General features: G+C 43.0%; 5 protein-coding genes across 7 annotated transcripts; 3 read left to right on the top strand and 2 right to left on the bottom strand.

Moving 5' to 3' along the window:
* Positions 1-32: 32 nt before the first annotated feature.
* LOC129595874 (uncharacterized) lies at positions 33-1,434 on the top strand. Its single transcript, XM_055493005.1, has 2 exons — positions 33-212; positions 281-1,434. Exons 1-2 carry the CDS (start codon positions 134-136, stop codon positions 1,360-1,362), a joined length of 1,161 nt encoding a protein of 386 aa, XP_055348980.1. The 5' UTR covers positions 33-133; the 3' UTR covers positions 1,363-1,434.
* A 5,188-nt stretch (positions 1,435-6,622) lies between these two features.
* On the top strand, positions 6,623-8,054 carry LOC129595851 (uncharacterized). The gene is made up of 2 exons (XM_055492982.1): positions 6,623-6,814; positions 6,875-8,054. The coding sequence occupies exons 1-2, from the start codon at positions 6,715-6,717 to the stop codon at positions 7,408-7,410; spliced, it is 636 nt and encodes a 211-aa protein (XP_055348957.1). The 5' UTR covers positions 6,623-6,714; the 3' UTR covers positions 7,411-8,054.
* A 4,037-nt stretch (positions 8,055-12,091) lies between these two features.
* On the top strand, positions 12,092-13,662 carry LOC129595861 (probable G-protein coupled receptor No18). Its single transcript, XM_055492992.1, has 2 exons — positions 12,092-12,827; positions 13,286-13,662. Exons 1-2 carry the CDS (start codon positions 12,125-12,127, stop codon positions 13,660-13,662), a joined length of 1,080 nt encoding a protein of 359 aa, XP_055348967.1. The 5' UTR covers positions 12,092-12,124.
* Positions 13,663-14,150: 488 nt separating this feature from the next.
* On the bottom strand, positions 14,151-18,299 carry LOC129595842 (uncharacterized). 3 transcript variants are annotated; one of them, XM_055492973.1, is made up of 4 exons: positions 17,846-18,299; positions 16,853-17,137; positions 16,594-16,776; positions 14,151-14,215 (listed from the first exon to the last, which is right to left on the bottom strand). In XM_055492973.1, the coding sequence occupies exons 1-3, from the start codon at positions 18,052-18,054 to the stop codon at positions 16,641-16,643; spliced, it is 630 nt and encodes a 209-aa protein (XP_055348948.1). In that variant the 5' UTR covers positions 18,055-18,299; the 3' UTR covers positions 14,151-14,215; positions 16,594-16,640. The 3 variants fall into 3 exon arrangements, 2 of the variants coding, with proteins under 2 accessions (XP_055348948.1, XP_055348947.1); XR_008691368.1 differs by lacking the exon at positions 14,151-14,215 and adding an exon at positions 14,815-14,861 and having other exon boundaries at positions 16,571-16,776; XM_055492972.1 differs by lacking the exon at positions 14,151-14,215 and having other exon boundaries at positions 14,897-16,776.
* Positions 18,300-18,518: 219 nt separating this feature from the next.
* On the bottom strand, positions 18,519-20,297 carry LOC129595888 (uncharacterized). Its single transcript, XM_055493021.1, has 3 exons — positions 19,871-20,297; positions 19,226-19,510; positions 18,519-19,152 (listed from the first exon to the last, which is right to left on the bottom strand). Exons 1-3 carry the CDS (start codon positions 20,080-20,082, stop codon positions 18,990-18,992), a joined length of 660 nt encoding a protein of 219 aa, XP_055348996.1. The 5' UTR covers positions 20,083-20,297; the 3' UTR covers positions 18,519-18,989.
* Between the last annotated feature and the right edge of the window lie 1,059 nt (positions 20,298-21,356).

The raw sequence follows: 21,356 nt of genomic DNA, 5'->3' as shown, positions 1-21,356 counted from the left end.
TACACCGACTCAAATTTTAATTGAGGCATGTCTGTGCTTCTCAATATAATTGTCTTCTCAGTATAATTGCCTAAAACTCCGCTTGCTAAGGTTTCCAGATTTTCCACGAGTATATCGCTAAATTTCTCCAAGGATGTACCGTCGTTGTACTTATCCGCTCGTTTTACTCCTATATGTATTTCTGATACTGGAAATTTTGTTTGCCGTTGAATGTAAAACATACAAAAATATTAAATTGTCGAAATTACGGCTACTCTTTGGTTCATCTTTCGGTTTGTAGGTGTGACGGACGACCTGGAAACCGAATGCAGCCAGACTTCTGACTCTCTTAAAAGTGAATCCGCACCATCCCTCATTCCATTCCGTACAGATGGCCTCACAAGAGCTGAATTCTGTCTTTCCTTTGCTAAACAGACCAGTTGCATTCAAGCGACGTTTGGCTTAACTTATAAAATGGACAACTGCAACAACGCCACCGACAGCGAAGTCTGGGCACATCCATGCAAAGCACTATTTAATAAAACATACATTGATTTAAGCTGTCCTACCAAAGAATGCGAAGACATGAAGACAATAACCACATCTATCAATATGATAAGCCCGACACGAGCAATAGCGCTGAAACTGTACGACAATACCGATGACAGATGGCTGGCCATTCATAAGGACATAACTGCACCGGTGCGGAATCAAGTTATTCAACTGTCAGTTTTCTTTTGCAAATCGCCCAACACCACTGTAAAAGTGTATGCACTGGGAATGCTGCCGAACGTTCTACACTTCCAGTTGGGCTGGTTTTGTCACGGTTTGCGGATCAGAAAAGCAGATTTCTCGCGGATGCCGCAAGTGCGAGTCATTCAGTTTACCATGTCAACGACGATTGCCGAAATGGAACCATACACTTTCACCGATCTGAGCAATCTGCAGATCTTGACACTGGAAGGTGAAATTGCTGGGAACCTATTTTCACGTGCCGAGAATGATCACAGTGAAGCTAGAAGTTCCTTACCAGATCATGTATTCGAGCACATTCGCCGCCTGCACTGTGCCTGCTCGTTCGCGTGGTTCCGAAATTTCCTCAAGAAAAAGCCGCACCTGACTGCTGCGATAAGGAAAGGTCAGTTGCTGAAAGTCGGGAGTTTCGTGCTGCCTGAGGACGACATTCGGGCTCCCGGAAGTTCCGCTAATTTGACAGCTCTCTCCCGTCGTGAGCTAGATAGCTTTAGTATATCGATCGAAATCTTTCAAAATAAATGGTCGCCGGTGCTAAGTGTCAACTGTGATGAAGAACTTAACTGGGAAAACACCCAAGCGGGTGATCTGTTCTCCTACAACACATCTTGCTACAACTTGAATTGCTAGTTTAACCAAACTGGCCTCTTTGTACTGGAGAATAGAGTGAACTTATTTCCTGATGCAGTTTTCCCGACATGTAGTTTTTTGTAATGAGAACAGATCAAAACAATATGTTGTTTAGTTCTACTCCTACCCGTAAAATACTTCCATAATAATACAGTATCACCTCGTTTACGTATTCGTACGTTCGGTGCTTTTCGACTTTTCGCAAAGAAGACAGCCGAGCGTTGGGCTTCTTTGGATACGGCCGAAAAGATAGGATTATTTAACAGATTCCGAACGGCACCATCTTTCTTACAGACCCCCTCATCGCCTTCCACATGCATTTTCGTCTCCCTGTATGGATTATGATTTCCCTAATCAGCTTTTCCTAATTATAATCGATATTTTGCTGTTGAAAAATAATTTTATCTAGTTACCGTTTTTATTTAACGACGGCTGCTGTTATGCGGTGTAGGGAAACGCATATTTCGTTACCATCAAAATTATGTAATTAATTCTACTGTAATTTAATATTGTTCCTTGTTGTAATGCAGTGTGTAGTGTGTACTGTATATAAGTGAATGTCAGCAATGTTTGTGTACCATACAGCCCACAGCACAAGTCACGTAATGAATTACGAGCGGCATGGAAATACCAGCATAAAATTAAGCACACTGATTCAGTGGGCATGTGATTGTCTCAAAGTCATGGGTTGGGCCTCGTTAGTAAAAAAATTTGGCTAAGATCTCAGCAGATGTATAGCCGTTGCCAGTTTTAAATACCAGTAATGTTAAAGGCAAAACCGGTTTTGCCAAACGTTCTGCGTTTTCAGTTGGGCTCGTATTGTCATGGTTTGGTAATCAGAGAAATCGATCTCACGCGGATGTCGCAGATGCGGGTCATTCAGTTCACCATGTCAACTACCATTGCCGAAATGGAACCGTACAAGTTCACCGATTTAAGTAATCTGCAGGTCTTAACACAGGAAGGCCAAATCACCGAAAACCTATTTTCACGTGTAGAGAACGATCACGACTTCGCTAGGGGCAACTTACCAGATCACGTGTTCGAGGACATCCGGCGCTTGCATTGTGACTGCTCGTTCTCATGGTTCCGTAATTTTAAAAAGAAAAGCCGTACCTGACTGGGGCGATAAAGAAGGGTCAACTGTTGAAAGTCGGAAGTTTCTTTCTGCCTAAGGACGATATTGCAGCTCCTGGTAGTTCGGCGAATGCGACTGCATTCACAATCACGGCCAAAAAATCACTTATATCAAAAAGGAAAAAAGGATGAAGTACGCACTACTAGGGTCACAATGCTTATCATTAAAAATGTATGGTCGCCGATGCTCGGCGTTGACTGTGAGCGGAAATTACAGTAACTGGAGAAATACACAGGCCGTCGATCGATTCCTACAATACTTCTTGCTCTAATTTGGATTGTTGAACAACTGTTTATGACGATAAATAAAATGAGATCGCAGATCGCAGAAAGACAGAAACTTAATTTTATTAATATGTTTACCTTGTTTATTGTCGCCACAGTGTTTTCGTAATAAATCATTTATAGCACTACAAAAATATTACTGTTTATTAATATGCGAGTAGAGATCTCCCTGTCAAGGTTGGTGGAGGCTAATTTCTTGAGATATTGTTTTTGCCGCGAGAGCCGTGGTAATTTATGCACCGCGTGCACTTGCACTTGCACTTGTACAGCATTCTTTGACGGGGAATTTTAACTCTTGCGCAACATCAAACGTTGCACGTAACGCTAAGCTCCCGGCACTTGAAATAACACTGTACGTAGTCGGCGGATAACAATAAACATTTGTTAACAGTTTGCTATCTACACTGTACGTAAAAAACTATAGTATAGTGCTAAGCTTCCAGGTTTCCTTGCAAGTTTTTGTTCACATCGACTAATGACAGTGGTTCGTTTTAATTTAATACTTATACAGTAATTGTCTCAAAACACGAGTGACACTCAATATCGCACCAACATACAACACCGCTGCTATTTTTGATTTTGGGATCAACATTACTCACCGGATCATCAAAAGTTTAACGAGCAAACTCAACACTAGTTTTCCAATTCTTTTTCTTCCAAAGATTTCCAATTTTTCACTGATAATACTTTACACTGCACGGTTATTTCGTTCAGGCAGCAGTTTACGTTATAACAAGAAGTGTTGTAGGAAAACTGACTTCCGGCTTGTGTGTTTCTCCAGCTGATTCTTAGGCACAGTTGACACTGAGCACCGGCCACAATTTAGGTCGAATGACGCCTGTTGTCACAATAAAGCTGTCTAATTGCGGGCTTGTGAGTACTGTCATATACGAGGAACTCCCAGGTGGGATAATGTCATCCTCGGAAATTGCGAAACTTCCAATTGTCATTTGTCATCAGCTGTATCTTTCTTCTCGCCAAAGTCAGATAAGGTTTCTTCTTTAGGAAATGCCGGCACCAAGCAAAAGAGCAGTGGCAAATTGGCAATGCAGCCGACGAATGTGTACGAAAACGTGATCTGGCAAGAAACCCTTGGCGACGCCGTGATCGTCTCAGCGCGTGAAAATAGGTCTCCAGTAATTTTGCCTTCCAGGGTTAAGATCTGCAGAGCGCTTAGATCGGTAAACGGTGCGGATGTGTGCGGATGTGTGCGGATGAATCGGATCGGATGTGTGCGGTTTAATTTCGGCAATCGTAGTGGACATGATGAACTGAATGATGCGTAATTGCGGCATTCGCGAGAAATCGGCTTTCTTGATTACCAAACCATGACAGTACCAACCTAACTAAAAATTTAAGAGGTTTGGCAGCATTCCCATAGCGTACCTTTGGCAGTGGTATTCGGCGTCTTGCAATAAAGTGTGGACAGTTCGATCACCTGGTAGCGAACAGGTTCGACATCGCGGTGAATGGCAAGCAACTGGTCTTCGGTGTTGTCGTACAAGGTGAGCGCTGATGCTCTCGTCGGACTTATTCCACTTAAAGCCATCGTTATTGCCTTCATTTCCTCGCGACCTTTATCGGGACAACTGAAATCCATATACGTCTTATCGAAAAAAAAATCCCCATGGATGCGCACGTATTTCACTGTCGGTGGCATTATTGCAGTTTTCAAATTCGTACAATGAACCGAGCATAATTTGACTACAACTAGTTTGTTTAGTGAAACAAAGACAGAATTCTGCTCTGGTGAGACGATCCAAGCGAAATGGGTAATTTATGTGCATGATAGGTGATACTGCTTTGCTTGAACGAGGGACAGTTCACCGCATTCATTTTCCAAGTCATCCGCCATTAAACCTACAAATGCGATTTACATACGATTATGATTGAAGTCTGGAGTTCGAATGTGAATCCACGTGTTTATAAAGTGTCTTACATTTAACGGACATGATTTTTCCAGCCCCGAAAGTACATATATAGAAGTACTTGTACAGATAATTGTGGATACTGACAGCTCCTTTTGTATACGGCGAATCTCACTCGGAATCATTTTTCGCTAATTTCGGACACATATTTCGGAAATGACGAAATGCCTCTCTTTCGAACTCACTTTCTAACTGGTGTACATCCCGAAGAAATATACTTGTATTTTCATCAAAACTGCGCGTCAGTTGCTCTGCACCAACTCTAGAGCAAATTTGCATGCTGCCTAAATACTGATACCTAAGGCCTCGTCTCGAATTCGAAGCGAATCTAGCTTCGGTATAGTTGCTCGACCGTACGAGGTGGCTGTATGCAGTGGCCACGCCTACAGATACGGTACGCGAAGCCACCTCGCGAGGTGGAGTTGCTGTATCGCAACAAGATTCGCTTCGAATTCGGGACAAGGCTTAACTCTCCTACAAAACTGGTTTACGATTTAACGAGTTATCTAAAGTGATTTAACATAATGATAACCTTTCGCGAAGCGCAACGAGATGTGTCCGATAGTATCTGCTTACAAAAGCTCAGTTTGCAAGTCAACTGTAATTGTCGGAAAAGGCCTCCTTACCTTCTGCTTTTCCTTGGTCGATGCTATATCGAAGTCATGGACTATGTGTAGTTCGTAGTAGGTACTGTATAAGTCTTTTATGAAACTTTTATCTTGTGGAATGCAGATGCAGCAGGTGTTATTGCATATTGGGGATACTTGCAACGATAAAGCTGATTTTAAAATCAACTACGTATAAGGCATCAACATGACAGTAACCGATGTCTCTAAATGGTAACTAGAAATTCTGTCGGTTGGACGTGTCGCTTTAAATGCAAGTTAATAATTTAAACGTTTTTAAGTAATTTTCATTGCTCGGTAAATGAGTAACGGGGCCAGTCGCTCCATTTCCGACCTGAACTGACATACAGCTTCGGTTAAAATGTGGAGACTCTGATCGCAGCGGAAAGCAGTTTTCAAAATTAGTATGCTTTGTTTTGCAACACCACGCTTTATATAGGCTTTCAGTAGAGGTTTGTTACATCTGTCATATTTGTAAGTTTTATGTCACCATCTATCCCACAGTCTCTTTATTTATTCTATTCATTTTGGTTTTCCAGCTGCAGATTGTTTTTTATGTAAATATTTCTGATTCATCATACTCGTACAGATACGGTTTATGTGAGCGTATATTGACATATTCATCGAATCACGAAGTGTAACATTAAATTGTTAATTCTTGTAACGCAGTGCGCACTAAATTAATGGAATCAAGCAGTAGTACAGATACAAGTATTTTCTACCTGTAATGCAGAGCAATCACTGCTAGGTATTTATTATTTTGCTGAGAGTTGATAATTGATTGCAGAATATTATTTTTTGTCGGCTGCATTGTACGGTAAATACTGCGCGCAATGTACTCGTATAATGAGTTGTACTGCGCACAATGTACTCGATCGTTTAGAAATTAATAATTATTCTGTTAAATAATCTAATAATCACGCTTGCGATGCCTGGAGGTCGTAGGTTGGGCCTTGCTGGTCTGGAAATTAAAGCTAGTTTCCATTAGATCGTTTGTGTCGGTCGCCATTTATCACTTTTATAAGAAGACAACGTATACACTATACAGTCACTAGACTATTATACAGTGTAGTTGTACACCAGCTAAACTCGCTGACAAGAGCGCGTATAATTTGTATAGGTGCCATCGCCATACAGGTAAGTACAAGTACATACATCTGGAACAGCAACTACAAGTACATTAGGCGTCATAATTGGCAGTATGGCAACATTATTTCAAGAAACACAAATGTCTACGATGCGCCAGGCGGATTACGAGTATAAAGCCAGTGGAAACCTGTTTCCATTGCACGCTAATTTTTTGTTTTCCGATCAGTCAGCTACGTACTTCTCCTGCATTCAGACGCTCCGTCCATATTTCACTGCATCAACGCACCATGCTTTACAAGGCGGACTCTTTGCATCGGTTAGAGATGCACGTTGTTTGTGTATTAGTCTCCGTCCTTTTGGTGCTGGAAGGATCATCATTGGTGGAATGTAAGAAAAGCTATGGTGATATTTTCTTCCTTATCATTTCACTTACGATTTTTTCCGCAGGTTTGGTGGACGAACTGGAAACGGAATGCAGCGAGCCTGCCCGTTTTAAGAGCGAAGCGGCACCACCCACTGTGACCTTCCCATTCCGTACGGATGGTCTCACCAGAGCAGAATTCTGTCTGCGTTTCGCTAAAGAAACAAGCTGCAGTCAAGTGATGTTCAGTTCAACGTATCAGTTTGACAACTGTCTTAATGCCACCGACCAGGAAATTCGTGCGCACCCTTGGGGACATTTTATTGAGAAAACGTACATCGACTTCAACTGTCCGGAAAAGGTTCGGGAGCATATGATAGCAATAACGAAAGCCATTAGTGGAATAAGCCCAACGCGAGCGATAACGATCGCTTTGTACGATAACACCGACGATCGATGGCTTGCAATTCATAATGACGTCATCGAACCGGTACGAAACCAGGTTATTCAGCTGTCTGCCTTATTCTGCAAGTCACCCAATATCACAGCCAAAGTGTTTGCCATGGGATGCTGCCAAACGTTCTACGTTTCCAGCTGGGTTGGTACTGCCATGGTCTGGTAATCAGAAAAGCCGACTTCTCGCGTATGCCGCAAGTGCGCGCTGTTCAGTTTATAACGTCGACAACGATCGCCGAAATGGAGCCATATACCTTCACCGATTTGAGCAATCTACAAATCCTCACCCTGGAAGGCGCAATTGCTGGGGATCTGTATTCACGTGCAGAGAACGATCACCCTGAAGCTAGGGGTTTCTTGCCTAATGACCAGTTTGAAAACATTCGCCGTCTGCATTGTGACTGCTCCTTCGCCTGGTTCCGGAATTTCCTAAAGAAAAAACCATACCTTACTGCTGCGATAAAGAAAGGTGAACTCCTGAAGGTTGGGAGTTTTGTGCTACCTGAGGACGATATTCGAGCTCCGGGTAGCTCGGCTAATGCAACTGCACTCACTGCTGACGATTTACGCAGCTTTAAGGTCTCGATGAGCGTCATCCACAACGAATGGTCACCGGTGCTTAGCGTTGATTGTGCGCGGAAATTTACCTGGAGAAACACGCAGATCGGCGATCAGTTTTCCTACAACACTTCCTGCTTTAATTTTGATTGCTGAATCGTTGGTGGTTTGCAAAACAAAATGTACGAGTATGCAAAGAGACCACATACCCGTAGACAGTGCCCTAGACCTGTAATAAAAACTGGCAGAGCACGTAAGCATATTGATGACGCATATTATCATCCCGCGAGAGGACTTGTTAACAATTCAACTTCCAAATTTTCCAGATAATTTAAGCAGCGATATTCAGAAATGCAGCACAAGTTTTGTTTTGCTCAATACCATATCAGACATCAGAATGTTGACTAAATGCTTCTTTTTAGAAGACTGACAAAAGTCTGACATCTGATGTAAGCGTGTGGCAACGCATGTCGGCGACCAAAATATTTTCTTTACAGACACGTTTGGTACGTTTTATCGATGATTAGTGCGAATAGTTACACCATGACCGGCTGGAACTGAATGTATTTGATAACTACCCCATCAACAGATGAATAGCGATTTAAAATAACTCAAAATCCACGTGATAGTTTTTACTTTCGCAAAAGGAAATGCAACTTTACCGCTTTTGCAGGGCAAAATAATTTACTGATTTTGTATAGAAAGTTCTACTAGGGTAAATTGTCATTAAATTCTGTATAAACGATTACTACTTTCTTAAATACCTTAGGAAACGCTTAAGCAGATCGCTTTGAACCAAGCTAGCTCGTAACTTATATGTGCTGAACTTTAAAAAAAATGCATTAATGCTAAAATTTTATTCTAATAATTTTAATTTATCGACACTTGATTTTTTGGTTTTAACACTTCAATATTGTATGTATATTTTAATTTCCGTATTATTATTTGTTTTAATATTTAATGTTTTAATGTTTATTTCTTTCTGTTTTTAGAAAAGTAGTGCACAATGATTTAATTTATCACTTTCAAATGCACGTTTTTATTTTTGGTATGTTTGGCGTCGGATATACGGAAATCTCCACCAGCTTGTTAAGCGTTAAGATTGTGTTTCGGGTTTAATTCTCGCGAGAGTTTGTAGTCTGTACGCCTTTATCTACTTGGCTTAGCGTTATTAGTCAGCGAACGATCAGGAATCGAGGAGAACAAACTCGCAAAGGGGAAACATTTCACAATGGATATTAACATGTTAAGACGTAAGGGATCCATTTCTTCCATTAGCTCCTTCTTTACAGCGTAATATGCACGGCATGAGTTCCATTCAGCCAGTTCCGGTTTACAGAGTATTCGGCACATTGCTATACCGGCTGAGCGCTAAAATAAGCGCTAAATAATGCAATCCTACAACACGTCTGTAATATCTGTAATACAGGATCTTCAACTTCTGACGGAAGACGGAAAGGATAGCTCCTTATTCACTAAGACTCAATCAGAGTAAAGTGTACTACGAATACTACTACGAAAGCTTAGTGTTCTAACGAAGCGTGCAGACGCGTTGTTTTTTTGGCAACTGAAGGATCAGTGCCACTTAAGATAAATATTTGTAAATTAGGACAACATACCTATATCGAATTCTATATTGAAAACTGGAAATGTTTCTCGAAATCACTCGACAAAACCTCTCTGTAAATGTATCTACTTTTTTAATTTTCACTGGGAATCAGCATCCAAATAATACAACCGCTGGATTTTTTACCAGCATTTCGGTGACCTCTTCCATCTTGAACGGCTTTCTGGGATTCTCCATCATCGCCACAATTATCTCTAACGGATTAATCATTGCGGCTTACTGCAAAGAGCCCACACTGCGCAGCAGTTTCAACGCCCTCATCTTCAATTTATCCGTCGCCGAAGTCTTGTTTGCCGCTACCGGGATGCCCTTTAATTTTATCCGTGGTAGCTACGGTTATTTCCCTTACAGCGCGTCTGTCTGCACCTTTTCTTTATACTGTATCAACATCTTCGGGACAGCGGTGCGGTATGGCCACGTTCTGATCAGTGTCAACCGGCTGTGGGCGGTGACGCATCCCGTGCACTACCGGCGCCATCTTAGTTTGCGTTTTACCTATTTTACCATTATGGTGATGTGGATGGCGGTCAATGTGCTGTGGTTGCCGGTGTTGGTGCCGGGACGCATGTGGCCGCTGCCGAAAGATACGCAGTGTTTGATTAATGTCACATTCCAACCAGATGCAGCGTCGGCTGTGGAGCTGTTGCGTTTTGTCACGACGGAACTGGTGGTGATCGTATTAAGTGCAGTTGTGCTACATAAGATTCGCTTGCGTCGAAAAGCCAAGACGGAGATCGGCATGACTACGCGGAGCATCCCAACTAGAAACAGTAATTGCTTCAAAAAAACCTGCCTCCTTTTAATTACATTTTTTAAAAACCTTTCTGTCAAGCAGTAAAACTGTTACTCTAGACTATACAAAAAGAGAAGCCAGGTATGGATTAAAATAACTGCATGCATGGCAACAGAGTCAATTTGTAAAGTGGATATTCTCATTGAACCTGACAACATCAATAACTGGATAAATTCATAAATAGTTGTATAGAAACTGATTGCTTAAGCATTTGTACTACGAGTACATTGCATATTCATATCTATATGTCTACCGTTCGTACATTGCATATACAGGGACGCAGACGTGCACACTGCACAACGGCTGGTTTTTGCTTAATTTAAGTGGTCGCTCAAGGCAATTGCAGCTTTTCTCGCACTTTTCTCAAAAGCGGCACGAAACAAGAATGATCGTTTTGCTGATTAAATTTAATGAGCCTGTGGTTAATTACTTTGATTAATTACAGATACACGAGAGAAAGACGACCCGGTAACGAAGGGCAGAGACGACCCGGTCACCGGGAACAAAAGCGGAGCGACAGTTTCCGGTAGCTCCTCCATGCCACCGCGTACAACTCAGCGCAAGCAAAGCGCACATAACCGCGTGTTAGGCTATTTAGTGGTGGCGGTTATTATCTGCTGGACACCGAACTCCGTCTACTGGTTACTGGTTGATTTCCTGCACTACTGGAATCCGACATTTTTAGCCATTCAATATTTCGCATTGTACGCTAATTCTTGGATCAGCCCGATTCTGTGCTATATCGCCCTGAGGGATTTGCGAAGAGCCGTTAACAGACTGGTGGTCTTCCCTCAATTAGCCCGCTAGATGTCGTTGCGCCCACATAACTATGCCTGAAACTAGTAAAACGACCAACAGCTTCTCCTATCCTGAAATCTGAAGCACAACAACCTCTACTCGTAGACGCGTGCGCGTGGGTACCTGTCTCACCATACCGCAGCGGAAGCGGTCTTATTTTTATACCAGTGACCTTAGTCGTGTAATCCTTTGGCTTCAGTAATTAATGCCGCTCCGAGTGCCGAAAGAGTGGAGACTGCTTGACGTCAATCCGTCGATACATATATATAATATTCTCGTTAAATACGAATTGACAAATTTCTCGCCGGGCGCTTCGTGTTTTACTCCGTTTTACTGTTTTACTCTGTTTTACTCTTTATGCTTTCTCGTTAGAGCAATTCCATGATATGCGTACACCCTTAATCTTGTGTAAGATTTCAGCACAATAAATGCGGGAGTAACTGTTCCGTTAAATGGTTACCCCTCATCGGGCTGAAGCGTAATTGTGATTTGTGACAAAATATAAAATTTAGATCAGGTTCATCGATATAGCATGCAGCATATGACGCAAAACATGTTCTCGTAAATGATCACTTCACTGCCAGAGCGTAAATGCCCACTCACTTTCCATAAAAACTGACTTGTGGAATTGGTTACATGGCTCGATTACAAGACACCTTCCCGCGTAGATTACGTCTTAATTAATATTTTATGTTGGAAAACGTAAACGATGTGGCGATTTATTTATAAGCCTTAGCAGAACTGACAGCGATGCACTTAGCGAAAGATAGCGATCCCTCTCATCAAGCGCACTTAGTTATCACCCCCTCCCGACCAAAACACTGGTGGAGGTTGTTATGACCCACAGGAAGGCCCACAACACGGCTGGTAATGGCTGAGCACAATAAGGCCGCGCTTCGTAAACAAGTGGGTCTTCTGTTCCCCGGAAGCAAGCTAATTGCAGGCCAGGGGATGTTCTGCGGGGTTAATTAGACGTGTACTGCCTGCGCCCTCTAATGCAACGGATGCAAGCATATATAAATACACGCATAGTCACGCTCAAGCCGGGCAAATTTTCCCGAGCCAAAACGTTTTGCGCATAGTTTACAGCAGTTGATACACAAAATGGCCGATAATCAAACGACCTTAATGGTTACTAATGCCACAAACCATACCCATGGGCACTCCACTCCCACTTCGGCGGTGTCTGTTTTAACCGGATTTCTCGGCTTCTCGATTGTTGCCTCAATACTCTTCAACGGCATTATTGTGCTTGTGTATATTAAAGAACAGAATCTGCGCAACAGTTTCAATTCCCTTATCGTGAACCTCTGCATTGCCGAAGTGCTTCTAGCGACCATGGGAATGCCGGGTAATTTTTTCCGAGGTTTGTACGGATATTTTCCTTTTAGCAATGCGGCATGCACGTTTTTTCTGTACGGCAACAACATTTTTGGGAGTGGTGTGCGGTACGGACACGTGCTGATCGCCTGCAACCGTTTATGGGCCGTGACCTATCCCATACATTATCGCAAGCATCATAACGTGCGGGTGACCTATATGACCATTGCGGTGGTATGGTTATGCGTCAATATACTGCATCTATCGTTGATTGTTCCGGGACGAATATGGAAGAAACCAAACGATACGCAGTGCGTCGTGAATGTGGAGTTTCAACGGAAAACCGCACTGATGGTGGAAATATTGGGTTTTACGGTCACCGAATTTATTGTGATTGCGTTAAGTGGGTTCGTGTCATTCAAGATTCACAAGCAGAATCAGATTAAAGCGGAGAAGAAGGCGGTTTCGACGGCTGGGGCGATGCCTGGTAAGACCGGTACTTTTGCACATCACCACATCTGCACTACGCTTTTTTGAAGTGCACATAATTATTAGTATTTCTACCTTGTTCGCATTTCGGACATTTTACTGGAGTAACAGACATGCCAACGAACTACTGCATTTTTATGCAGGTCATGTGCTTTCACATGCTTTAAGAGTTATGAGTATAATAATTATCGCTAGATTAATTTTCTAAAGGTTTCCTGTGAATGCATGCTGGAAATTTCTTGCCTTTGGCATCCGAAATGCAAAAACATATTATATGTACGCACGTGTCGGAAGAGTGCTAAAACATCGAATTATTCTGAGATGCGAAAACTGTAGAGGTGCTGGACATTTAAAAGTACTAAGAACCTATAGGTTTCCAAAACTTTTATTAACTCTGGCTTGCAGTTTTAATTTTGTGGCTGTTCAGATTGCTTTCTAAAGATATTTTATTTGTAGGTTACACTTCCAAACACGAGCAGTCAGTGGCGGCAAATGCCGGCTCAGTAGAAACTAATGTTACTGCTGGACCGGTTTCCCATAGTCAAGCGACAACCAGTCAGAAGAAAGGTCGGGCGAAACACGGTAGTAGTACTTCACATAATCGTGTACTGGCGTATCTCGTGGTGGCCATAATTTTCTGCTGGACCCCAAATCACGTGTACTGGTTGCTGGTGGATGCGGTAGGCTACTGGAATCAGACTTTTTTAGCGGTGCAGTTCTTTGCCGTCTATGCCAATTCTTGGATAAATCCCATTCTGTGCTATGCGGCACTCAAAGAACTGCGGAAAGCGATTAACAAAATGTTGCGCGTGGACAAATATTTTGTGCATTAATAATCATTTCTTATATTTGTACAGATACAAACTGCACAGCTATTTATAGACAGCCGTTAAGCATACTGAGGACTGATATCGTGTGACCTTGCATTGTACTCTGTATACGGTATTATGGAATTTTTTCACTGCCATTTGTCGTGCATAATAAATTTCTTATGGAGTTTGTTGTCTGTTTGATATCTGCATGCATTTTCAGTTTCCTTGAATGGATGAGCTGCAAATTAGTGAAATTACAAGTATTATTCAAACGGCAATGTTGTCTTTCGGAAACGGCATATTCATGAGATGCGCAGTAAACAAAGTCAGAAAAGATACTTTCCGAAGGCCCTCTAACTTGTTTCTCGTGCCGCACAAGAATCCTATTTCCGCCGACGCACCGACGCATTAATCATATAGAGTGGTCATTCAAGGAACTTTAATTTGTATGTCTCACTAATGAACTGGAGAAAATCAATCATCGTTGTGCATTCCGGGTGAATAGTAAATGGCATCTGGTTACCGCGACTGCACAATAACCGCACCGCATGACAGCAATTATCCGCTGTTAATTCTAAAAAAGAGGCGCAGGTTCACCACTATGCTGTCATGCATATAGTTCCGTATCGCAGAACATGCAAAATTCTACAGCAGTTAACTCTACGACACCCGCTTAGAGTAGACGTCACTGGTTTATCAGTTCACTGAAAATTTGTTAGATATTTATATCAAAAACGCAAATTGTGGAAGTATGTATACGCATTTCGCCTTACATTGAATTTTTATTCGGCAATATCCGTCTGTGCAATGACAAACCTTCGCGATACCATTACCTCTATGAATGATTTAAGGACAAGGTTAGAACGTTAGTAAAACCAGAAAAAACGTTGCTGATGAATAATTGTTAGGCTTTGTGCCTTGGGCATAACCTGCTTTGTGCCCGTATTAACTTACAGCAATTCTTTACGTGTTGCTTCTCTATATCATGCGTACTAGCACTAATGGGGTTTAACGAGCTGTGGTGTCTTGGCTAGCCTAGCATATTCGATGTTCTTCAACGGATAAGGATATGTGAGGGTGCCTGTTTACCGACTTCGCTACTCAAAAATAAATCAATCAGTCAATCCATGAAAGTGAAACTTTAGTATATTCAAGAAATACTACGTGTACAGCTAAAGACGAAAAAATAGTAACAATTACTTCTCTTAGAAGGATAAGAGGTGACATTATCGTCGGAATCCGGTGTCCAACAGGGCGACCCACTAGGCCCGCTGCTGTTCAGCCTCGCACTGCACCCACTGGTATCCTCGTTGAACACCGAACTCAACGCATGGTTCTTGGACGACGGGACCATGGGCGGAGCTCCGGCGACAGTGGCGGAATGTTTCAGCCGGATAACTGAACGCGCTCGTGCTATCGGACTGCAGGTTAATGAAGCCAAATGTGAACTGTTTGTTTTTGGTGGAACACTTGATTCGCAACGAAATGTCACAGCGGAATTCATTGACCGTTTCCCGCGATTGCGCATTTTGTCGGCGTCTACCATGTCCCTGCTTGGCGCGCCTGTTCTAGATGAAGCAATTGGGCCGCTACTCATCGAGAAAGCCAGCACCTTGAAGATGGTGTGCGAACGGCTCCAACTGCTTCCCAGCCACCAAGCATTGTTCCTACTGAAGAACTGTCTCGGCGCCCCGAAAATCATTTATATGTTGCGGTGCTGTAATGCATGGAAATATCCCGCCCTGCTGTACCAGCTGGATGAAACGATGCGCGATTGTTTCCAGAATTTGTCAAACGTACGAACCAACCACAACGACTACCCGCCTTGGCGTCAGGCAACCCTCCCGGTCAGCAGAGGTGGAATTGGCATTCGTCGGTCGGAAGAATTATCTTTACCAGCCTTCTTGGCTTCGATTCATTCCGTATCCGGATTGCTCTCTTCATTACTGCCTGACCACGGTGTTGTCGATGTTTCTGGTGCACTGGAGTCATGGAAACTGAAAGCCCGTCAGCCTGAGATTCCAGAGTTAGCATACCGGAAGTCCCAAAAGGCTTGGGACTTGCCATTATGCAACGTTTCCCTCTCCTCCCTGCTCGAGGTGTTTCAGGGTGACGAGGTAAATACAGCGCGCCTGCTTGCTCAGTCCAGACCTGAAGCCGGGATCTGGTTGAACGCCCTGCCATCCGCTCACATTGGTAACCTGCTGGGCTCAAACCCGTGGATGGTTACGGTCACCACGGGCTGTCATGTGCTTTCTCCGCCGGAAGGCACCCGCGCCACGGCGGGCTTAACAGCATCATCTGCCGAGGATGTGTGTCCGCCGGCGTGCCCGCCAAACTGGAGCCGCGTGGAACCTCTCACACTACGGAACGCCGCCCGGACGGTTGCACGACATTTGCATGGAAACGCGGGCTGTGTCTCGCATGGGACGTGACATGTGTAGACACGGTTGCGCCGTCACATGTCAAAGCAACTTCGACCACAGCGGGAGCGGCCGCTGTGCAAGCTGAGGATAAGAAATCCAGACTTTATATCTACCTAGCTGGCCGTTACCTATTCGTTCCAATTGCCTTTGAAACCATGGGCCCATGGGGACCGTCAGCAATCGCATTTATCAAAGAACTGGGGAAGAGACTTCAGCAGAAAACTGGCGAAGCCCGCTCGCATGAGTTTTTAAGACAGCGCTTGTCGATAGAGATTCAGCGGGGTAACGCGGCGTCAGTGCTTGGCACGATGGAAGGGCTGGATAAATTAAATGAGATTTTCTTGTTGTAGTCTTTGTTTCTTTCTTTGCTTTGCCCCCAAGTATGATTTGGCTGTATTATTAATAATACGTTGATGACCACATTATTATAAAATATTTTATATTTGTTAAGTGTTCATGCATGCATATTGCGCAGATTTTGCCTACAATCCCTATTAAAAGAGGTGACTTTTAATGTTTGAATCACCTCCTTTGGATTACTCCGATGTTAAATTAAGCCGGTGGTCCGTTAGTTCATCGAGGGCAATCGTAGGCGGTATACAGTTTATCTATTCCCTCCGTCATCACATCGGTCGCTTCCAGTCCACACTTTCTCACCAGCTCTTCTCTGAGTACGCCCTTTATCTTTACAGCCTTTTCTTCAATTTGGCTGTAATCAAGTAAAGACAATGGTTCAAGCTCTACCACCATGATTCCGGAACACGCCCCAGCCCTGTTAAACTTACCGACATGTCTCAGTCGCGAGCGCCTCTACGGTCTGGTTATTCAAGTTCTCCTGCTCGTGTGGCAGTTTAAAGCGAATCAAATGACCGGCATCCCGAGAATCGCAATGTTGGTGTGCGGCAAGCAAGCGCAGCGGCTCAGGTAAAAGGTCACACAGTCGTCCCATGGCCAGCCAGGTCTCACCTTGCATGGCCTCAACTGCAAACGGTGTACTACCTTGTTGGTCGCCCCACGTGCGGCATTCCGCGGTCATGTTTCGAAAACATAGTCCAGCTTCTTTTGCGTACCTAGTAGTAAGAGAAGCTGTTAATTTCCCCGATCAACGATTGTATAACAGAATACTGTGTAAAAGGGAAAGACAAGGCGGCGTGCCAGAAATTAAATATGTGCTCGTACAGCGTGGACTCAAGCCATTCCAAGCTTTAGCCCTATTAATTTTGCACATAATACCACACCACTCCTGTAACCTAAAGGATGGAGGAAACCGAATGACAAATCGTGCGGCGTTTTGCCATTACGATGTACTATCTGTTCAAGTATACATCTTTAGTAAGTTACCAGGGAAAAGAATCAGAGAAAAATCAGAAAAAAATAAAAATCATACGTTTTGGAAACTATGTATTTGAAACATACATACTACTCAATAAGTATGTGCTGTGATGAGCAACTGTTTGCAAGATTACTACTCAAGTCATAACTGAGTACGAAAGTTGTCAAGTTCAACAACACCACCCTAGAAAAAACCGACGGTTTGCGCCGCTTGTACTACTCCAGGTATCCAATGAAATGCGTGGAATCTTGAATGTTCTCACACGGTTGCGCACACTTCCGCGGGTCATATGGAAGCTAACGATAGCATAATCGGTAATCCCCGTGGTTTCCTGCCTTTTGACTGGCGAATGGAGCAAGAATAGAGGAAAGCGGTGTGAACTGCCGCTTTTCCCCTTATAAGTGAGATACAGGCTACAAAGTACTCATATAATTATAACACTAACCGGCAGTTGGTTTGGTATTTTTCACGGTACTGATTCAAGTACCCTGTGCTGACTGGCCACCCTGGAGCATGTACCAGATCAGTAACCCCCCGGTACAACATGGATAGGTTGCGACATGATTTCTGCCAAGTTGTACAGTTAACATCTGCCGATGCCGCCACCAGTAGCTGTGCTATAAGCACCAGTATGATTGCCCAGAGCATTTTCATTATGCAGTAAAATACGTTCGTCGTTCGTAGTCAATTGAGTCAAAAGTCGCTGATTGTTTTTTGCACAAGTTATTTTAAAATGCCCAGTGAAATTTCTGGCTGTTACTGTTGATCAACAAAACGATAAAAAGAACAGTCGAAGTGTAAGCGCAAATAGAAAAACGCTACCGTGAGAAGCCTTATTTATTTTATTTACAAAATAATATATGGTGTTACAAATGCCTCTCATTTAATGTGAACTGCTGGCAGTTTGAAAACTATTGATGCAGTTTACGATAAGCCCATTTTATATCAGATAGAGTTGCAAGTTAGATCGGTTTGGATTACAGTATGCTTGTGCCACAGTTGTGTGGATAGAAGACTGTTTAGATGAAAAGGTTGTACCTACTCAATACAGTGCCAGTCCAGAATGGCATATTAAAAGTTTAGGGATCGTACAGGGACAAGACGTACCAATTGTGCAATAACTTTTAATTTCAGTGTTCCGCTAGTACAGTTGACTGCTGAGCAAACGCAACCGTTGTGTATTACGGCTGCAAAATGCATAGCATCGGATCACTTCGACTGCGAACTGGCTTCACATGAGCAGTTTGAAATTAACAACTGCTAACAACCGTAAAAATCATGATTTCTTCACAAAAATGCTGCCATGCAGAAAAGTTTTCGCAGCTGGTGTAAAATTTTCAGTTTTCGAAATCCCAACACCTTTAACGTCACCGACTCACCCGTTACCGAATATACTTGTAGGTGGAATATCTCGGAAAATTTAGCTACATATTAAAGCTTCAAAACTCAAAAGTATGTCAATGATCGTTACTATTAATTGTCCGCAAAAAAGTGCGAATTACATTATGGGATACAGTGACAACAACATCTAAGCTACAGAACACGACAAAACAATAATATCACAAACAAACACACTTTTGCCAGGTAAACTATTCCTGTGCCGGTGCAACGCTAATCCAAAGTGGACATTCCCACGCGGTAAACATTTTATCCATTCCCTCCGTCACCACATCAGCCGCTTCCGATCCACACTTTTGTAACAGCTCCTCGCTGTGTTCGCCTTTAATCTTAATAGCCGTTTCTCTGACTGCGCTGTAATTAAACGTTAGATTTCACGAAAACTTCGCTTGTGACTCCACCACGTCTCAGCCCCGCTGGTACTTACCTGCATGTCGCAGTCAGGAGAGACTCACGGGTCTGGTTATGCAGCTCCGGATCCACATCGGGCAATGTGAAGCGGAACAAATGACCGGCATCCTGAACTTCGCAATGCTGTTGTGCAGCCAACAAGCGAAGGGGCTCAGGAAAGAGGTCGCACAGCCGCCCCATGGCCACTAAGCTCTCTCCTTGCATCACAACGGCTGCAAACGGTGCCCCGCCTTGTTGTTCGCTCCAGGTGCGGCATTTCATGGTTAAGTTGCGAAAACATTGTCCAGCTTCCTTTGAGTAGCTACGAATAGAAGTGACTAATTTTATATCACATTTTCACAACATACGGAATACCAGCCTGTTGAAAATTTCAGGATAACTGAAGGAACGGGAGAAATGGTTATCCGTATTCTTGTTCTGCTATCCGACTAAGAGGAGCTAAATCTTTAATCATTTACGTCACCATGTAGTAATCTGATTTGTCTTCGAGAAAACTCATCCATGGTTTTTATGTAAGAGGTGTATCCCGGCGCTGTTTAAAAACCGTTCGGCAAGACCGGGAGCGTAACTTCTGAACGCTTTTATGTACAAACTAATAAGCCCTTAGTACGACATATAATACTTTATAGAACATTATAGAATACATTATAGAATAGCTGACCGGCAATAGGTTTGATATTGTCCTCGGTGCTCATTGATATACTGTGTGATGACTGGCCACGGAGCTAAAGGTAAATCCGCAACCGACTGCATCAACATGGATAGGTTGCGACATGACTCCTGCAGAGCCGCACAGTTAACATCTTCCGATGCCGACAGCAACAGCTGTGCTGTAAGAACCAGTGTAATTGCCCAGAAAAGTACTATTTTCATGGTGCGTTCAGATACTGCCGTGGGGTGTGATTGATACCAAAAGTTCGCAGTTTGCTTTTTTTAACAGATGTTATATTTTAACGTCAAAATGATTAATAGGTTGGCTGTATCAAACCTGCAATTTTTAATGTGGATCGACCAAACGGTAAAAAAGGAACTAAGATTCGGTAGCCAAAGAGAAGCGGAACGCTCGCCTCAGATTTATAATATATTAGTAGTTCCACTTAGTGCACATGCTCGCATTTAATGTGAAAAACTGATTGGGTTTGCGATAAAATCACTCACCAGATTACGGTAGAAGAAATCTGTATCAAATTTGTCTCTGCTTGCAGTGGAAGAAGTTGTTTCGACGGAACACCTTGTACCACTCCATACAGTACCAGTTAAGATATAATGCACTAACATTCTGATGCTTCTACGAACAGATGTAAAACTTTTTGAAGTATTTACTGGTTAGTTATAACTTTACAATGTTACTCTTTGTCCGATGCCGCGCCCCATGTCATAATGTCTCCGACGGAAGTAAATGAAGATTTTCGCACGTTTTCTGTACTAATATTCTTTGTACCTAAAGTAATGTACCACTGCATAACGTGGAAAGTGAAACCCAGCCAGTCGGTTGAAAATTCTAATAAAACAACAAACAGTATGCAGCAAGAACACATCAAATTTGAATAAAAATTCCATGCATAAATCTTCAGCACCGAAATTGAACAGGAAACGCGCTTATGCACAGTACGCGTTAACTCGAACTCAAAATCTAGATTTTTGTACTGCAGTGGACGTAATGGTTTTTACTGCCTGTCATCCACTATTTCTTGAAGCTTTTCGTTTTAAGTTGTACGGAACAGATCAGCATACAGTTCATCCTAATCAGATTGATAAGTTGACCTTTTACACACTGTCAGATGTGCCGGACTCAGGGCAAGCCGCCTTGTCCTGTTGACGGAAGTTGCTCAATACCTGCCAAACCCTGTTATCTCGAGACTGCTACCGCTGTCTTGCTAGAAAAAGTACCAGCCGCAAGTGCAACCATGTGTTTGCACATTTGAGGCACTTCTTTTTGTTAAGCAATCAAAGTGCTTAAGCGGATGTAAATACAGGAAGAGAACACCCAGTTAAATATGGAGGCGCAGCTGTATCCGTGCTTTAGGAACATGCAGTTTCGACGGGGTTAATTGCCTCGTTTATCGAATATTGTCGGAATTATTATGTATTGAACGCCAGCATACGACCCCTATAGCAAGTAGTATGAAAAATCTGTAAGTAAAATT

The sequence above is a fragment of the Paramacrobiotus metropolitanus genome, unplaced genomic scaffold (genome assembly GCF_019649055.1).
Source record: "Paramacrobiotus metropolitanus isolate TYO unplaced genomic scaffold, Prichtersi_v1.0 Parri_scaffold0000083, whole genome shotgun sequence".
Classification (NCBI taxonomy): domain Eukaryota; kingdom Metazoa; phylum Tardigrada; class Eutardigrada; order Parachela; family Macrobiotidae; genus Paramacrobiotus; species Paramacrobiotus metropolitanus.
Note: the sequence above shows the minus strand (reverse complement) of the source record. Positions and strands in the feature narration are given on the sequence as shown.

Excerpts from the sequence above, each read along its gene's own strand:
- LOC129595888 (XM_055493021.1), bottom strand. The coding sequence starts at position 20,082 with ATGAAAATAGTACTTTTCTGGGCAATTACACTGGTTCTTACAGCACAG. Across the intron at positions 19,511-19,870 it reads CAATATCAAACCTATTGCCG|CTACTCAAAGGAAGCTGGAC; the intron begins GTCAGCTATTCT and ends TTCTATTCGTAG. Across the intron at positions 19,153-19,225 it reads CTCCTGACTGCGACATGCAG|CGCAGTCAGAGAAACGGCTA; the intron begins GTAAGTACCAGC and ends GTTTAATTACAG.
- LOC129595842 (XM_055492973.1), bottom strand. The coding sequence starts at position 18,054 with ATGAAAATGCTCTGGGCAATCATACTGGTGCTTATAGCACAGCTACTG. Across the intron at positions 17,138-17,845 it reads AAATACCAAACCAACTGCCG|GTACGCAAAAGAAGCTGGAC; the intron begins GTTAGTGTTATA and ends TCTTACTACTAG. Across the intron at positions 16,777-16,852 it reads CTCGCGACTGAGACATGTCG|CCAAATTGAAGAAAAGGCTG; the intron begins GTAAGTTTAACA and ends ACTTGATTACAG.
- LOC129595861 (XM_055492992.1), top strand. The coding sequence starts at position 12,125 with ATGGCCGATAATCAAACGACCTTAATGGTTACTAATGCCACAAACCAT. Across the intron at positions 12,828-13,285 it reads GACGGCTGGGGCGATGCCTG|GTTACACTTCCAAACACGAG; the intron begins GTAAGACCGGTA and ends TTTTATTTGTAG.
- LOC129595851 (XM_055492982.1), top strand. The coding sequence starts at position 6,715 with ATGCTTTACAAGGCGGACTCTTTGCATCGGTTAGAGATGCACGTTGTT. Across the intron at positions 6,815-6,874 it reads AGGATCATCATTGGTGGAAT|GTTTGGTGGACGAACTGGAA; the intron begins GTAAGAAAAGCT and ends TTTTTTCCGCAG.
- LOC129595874 (XM_055493005.1), top strand. The coding sequence starts at position 134 with ATGTACCGTCGTTGTACTTATCCGCTCGTTTTACTCCTATATGTATTT. Across the intron at positions 213-280 it reads AATTTTGTTTGCCGTTGAAT|GTGTGACGGACGACCTGGAA; the intron begins GTAAAACATACA and ends TTCGGTTTGTAG.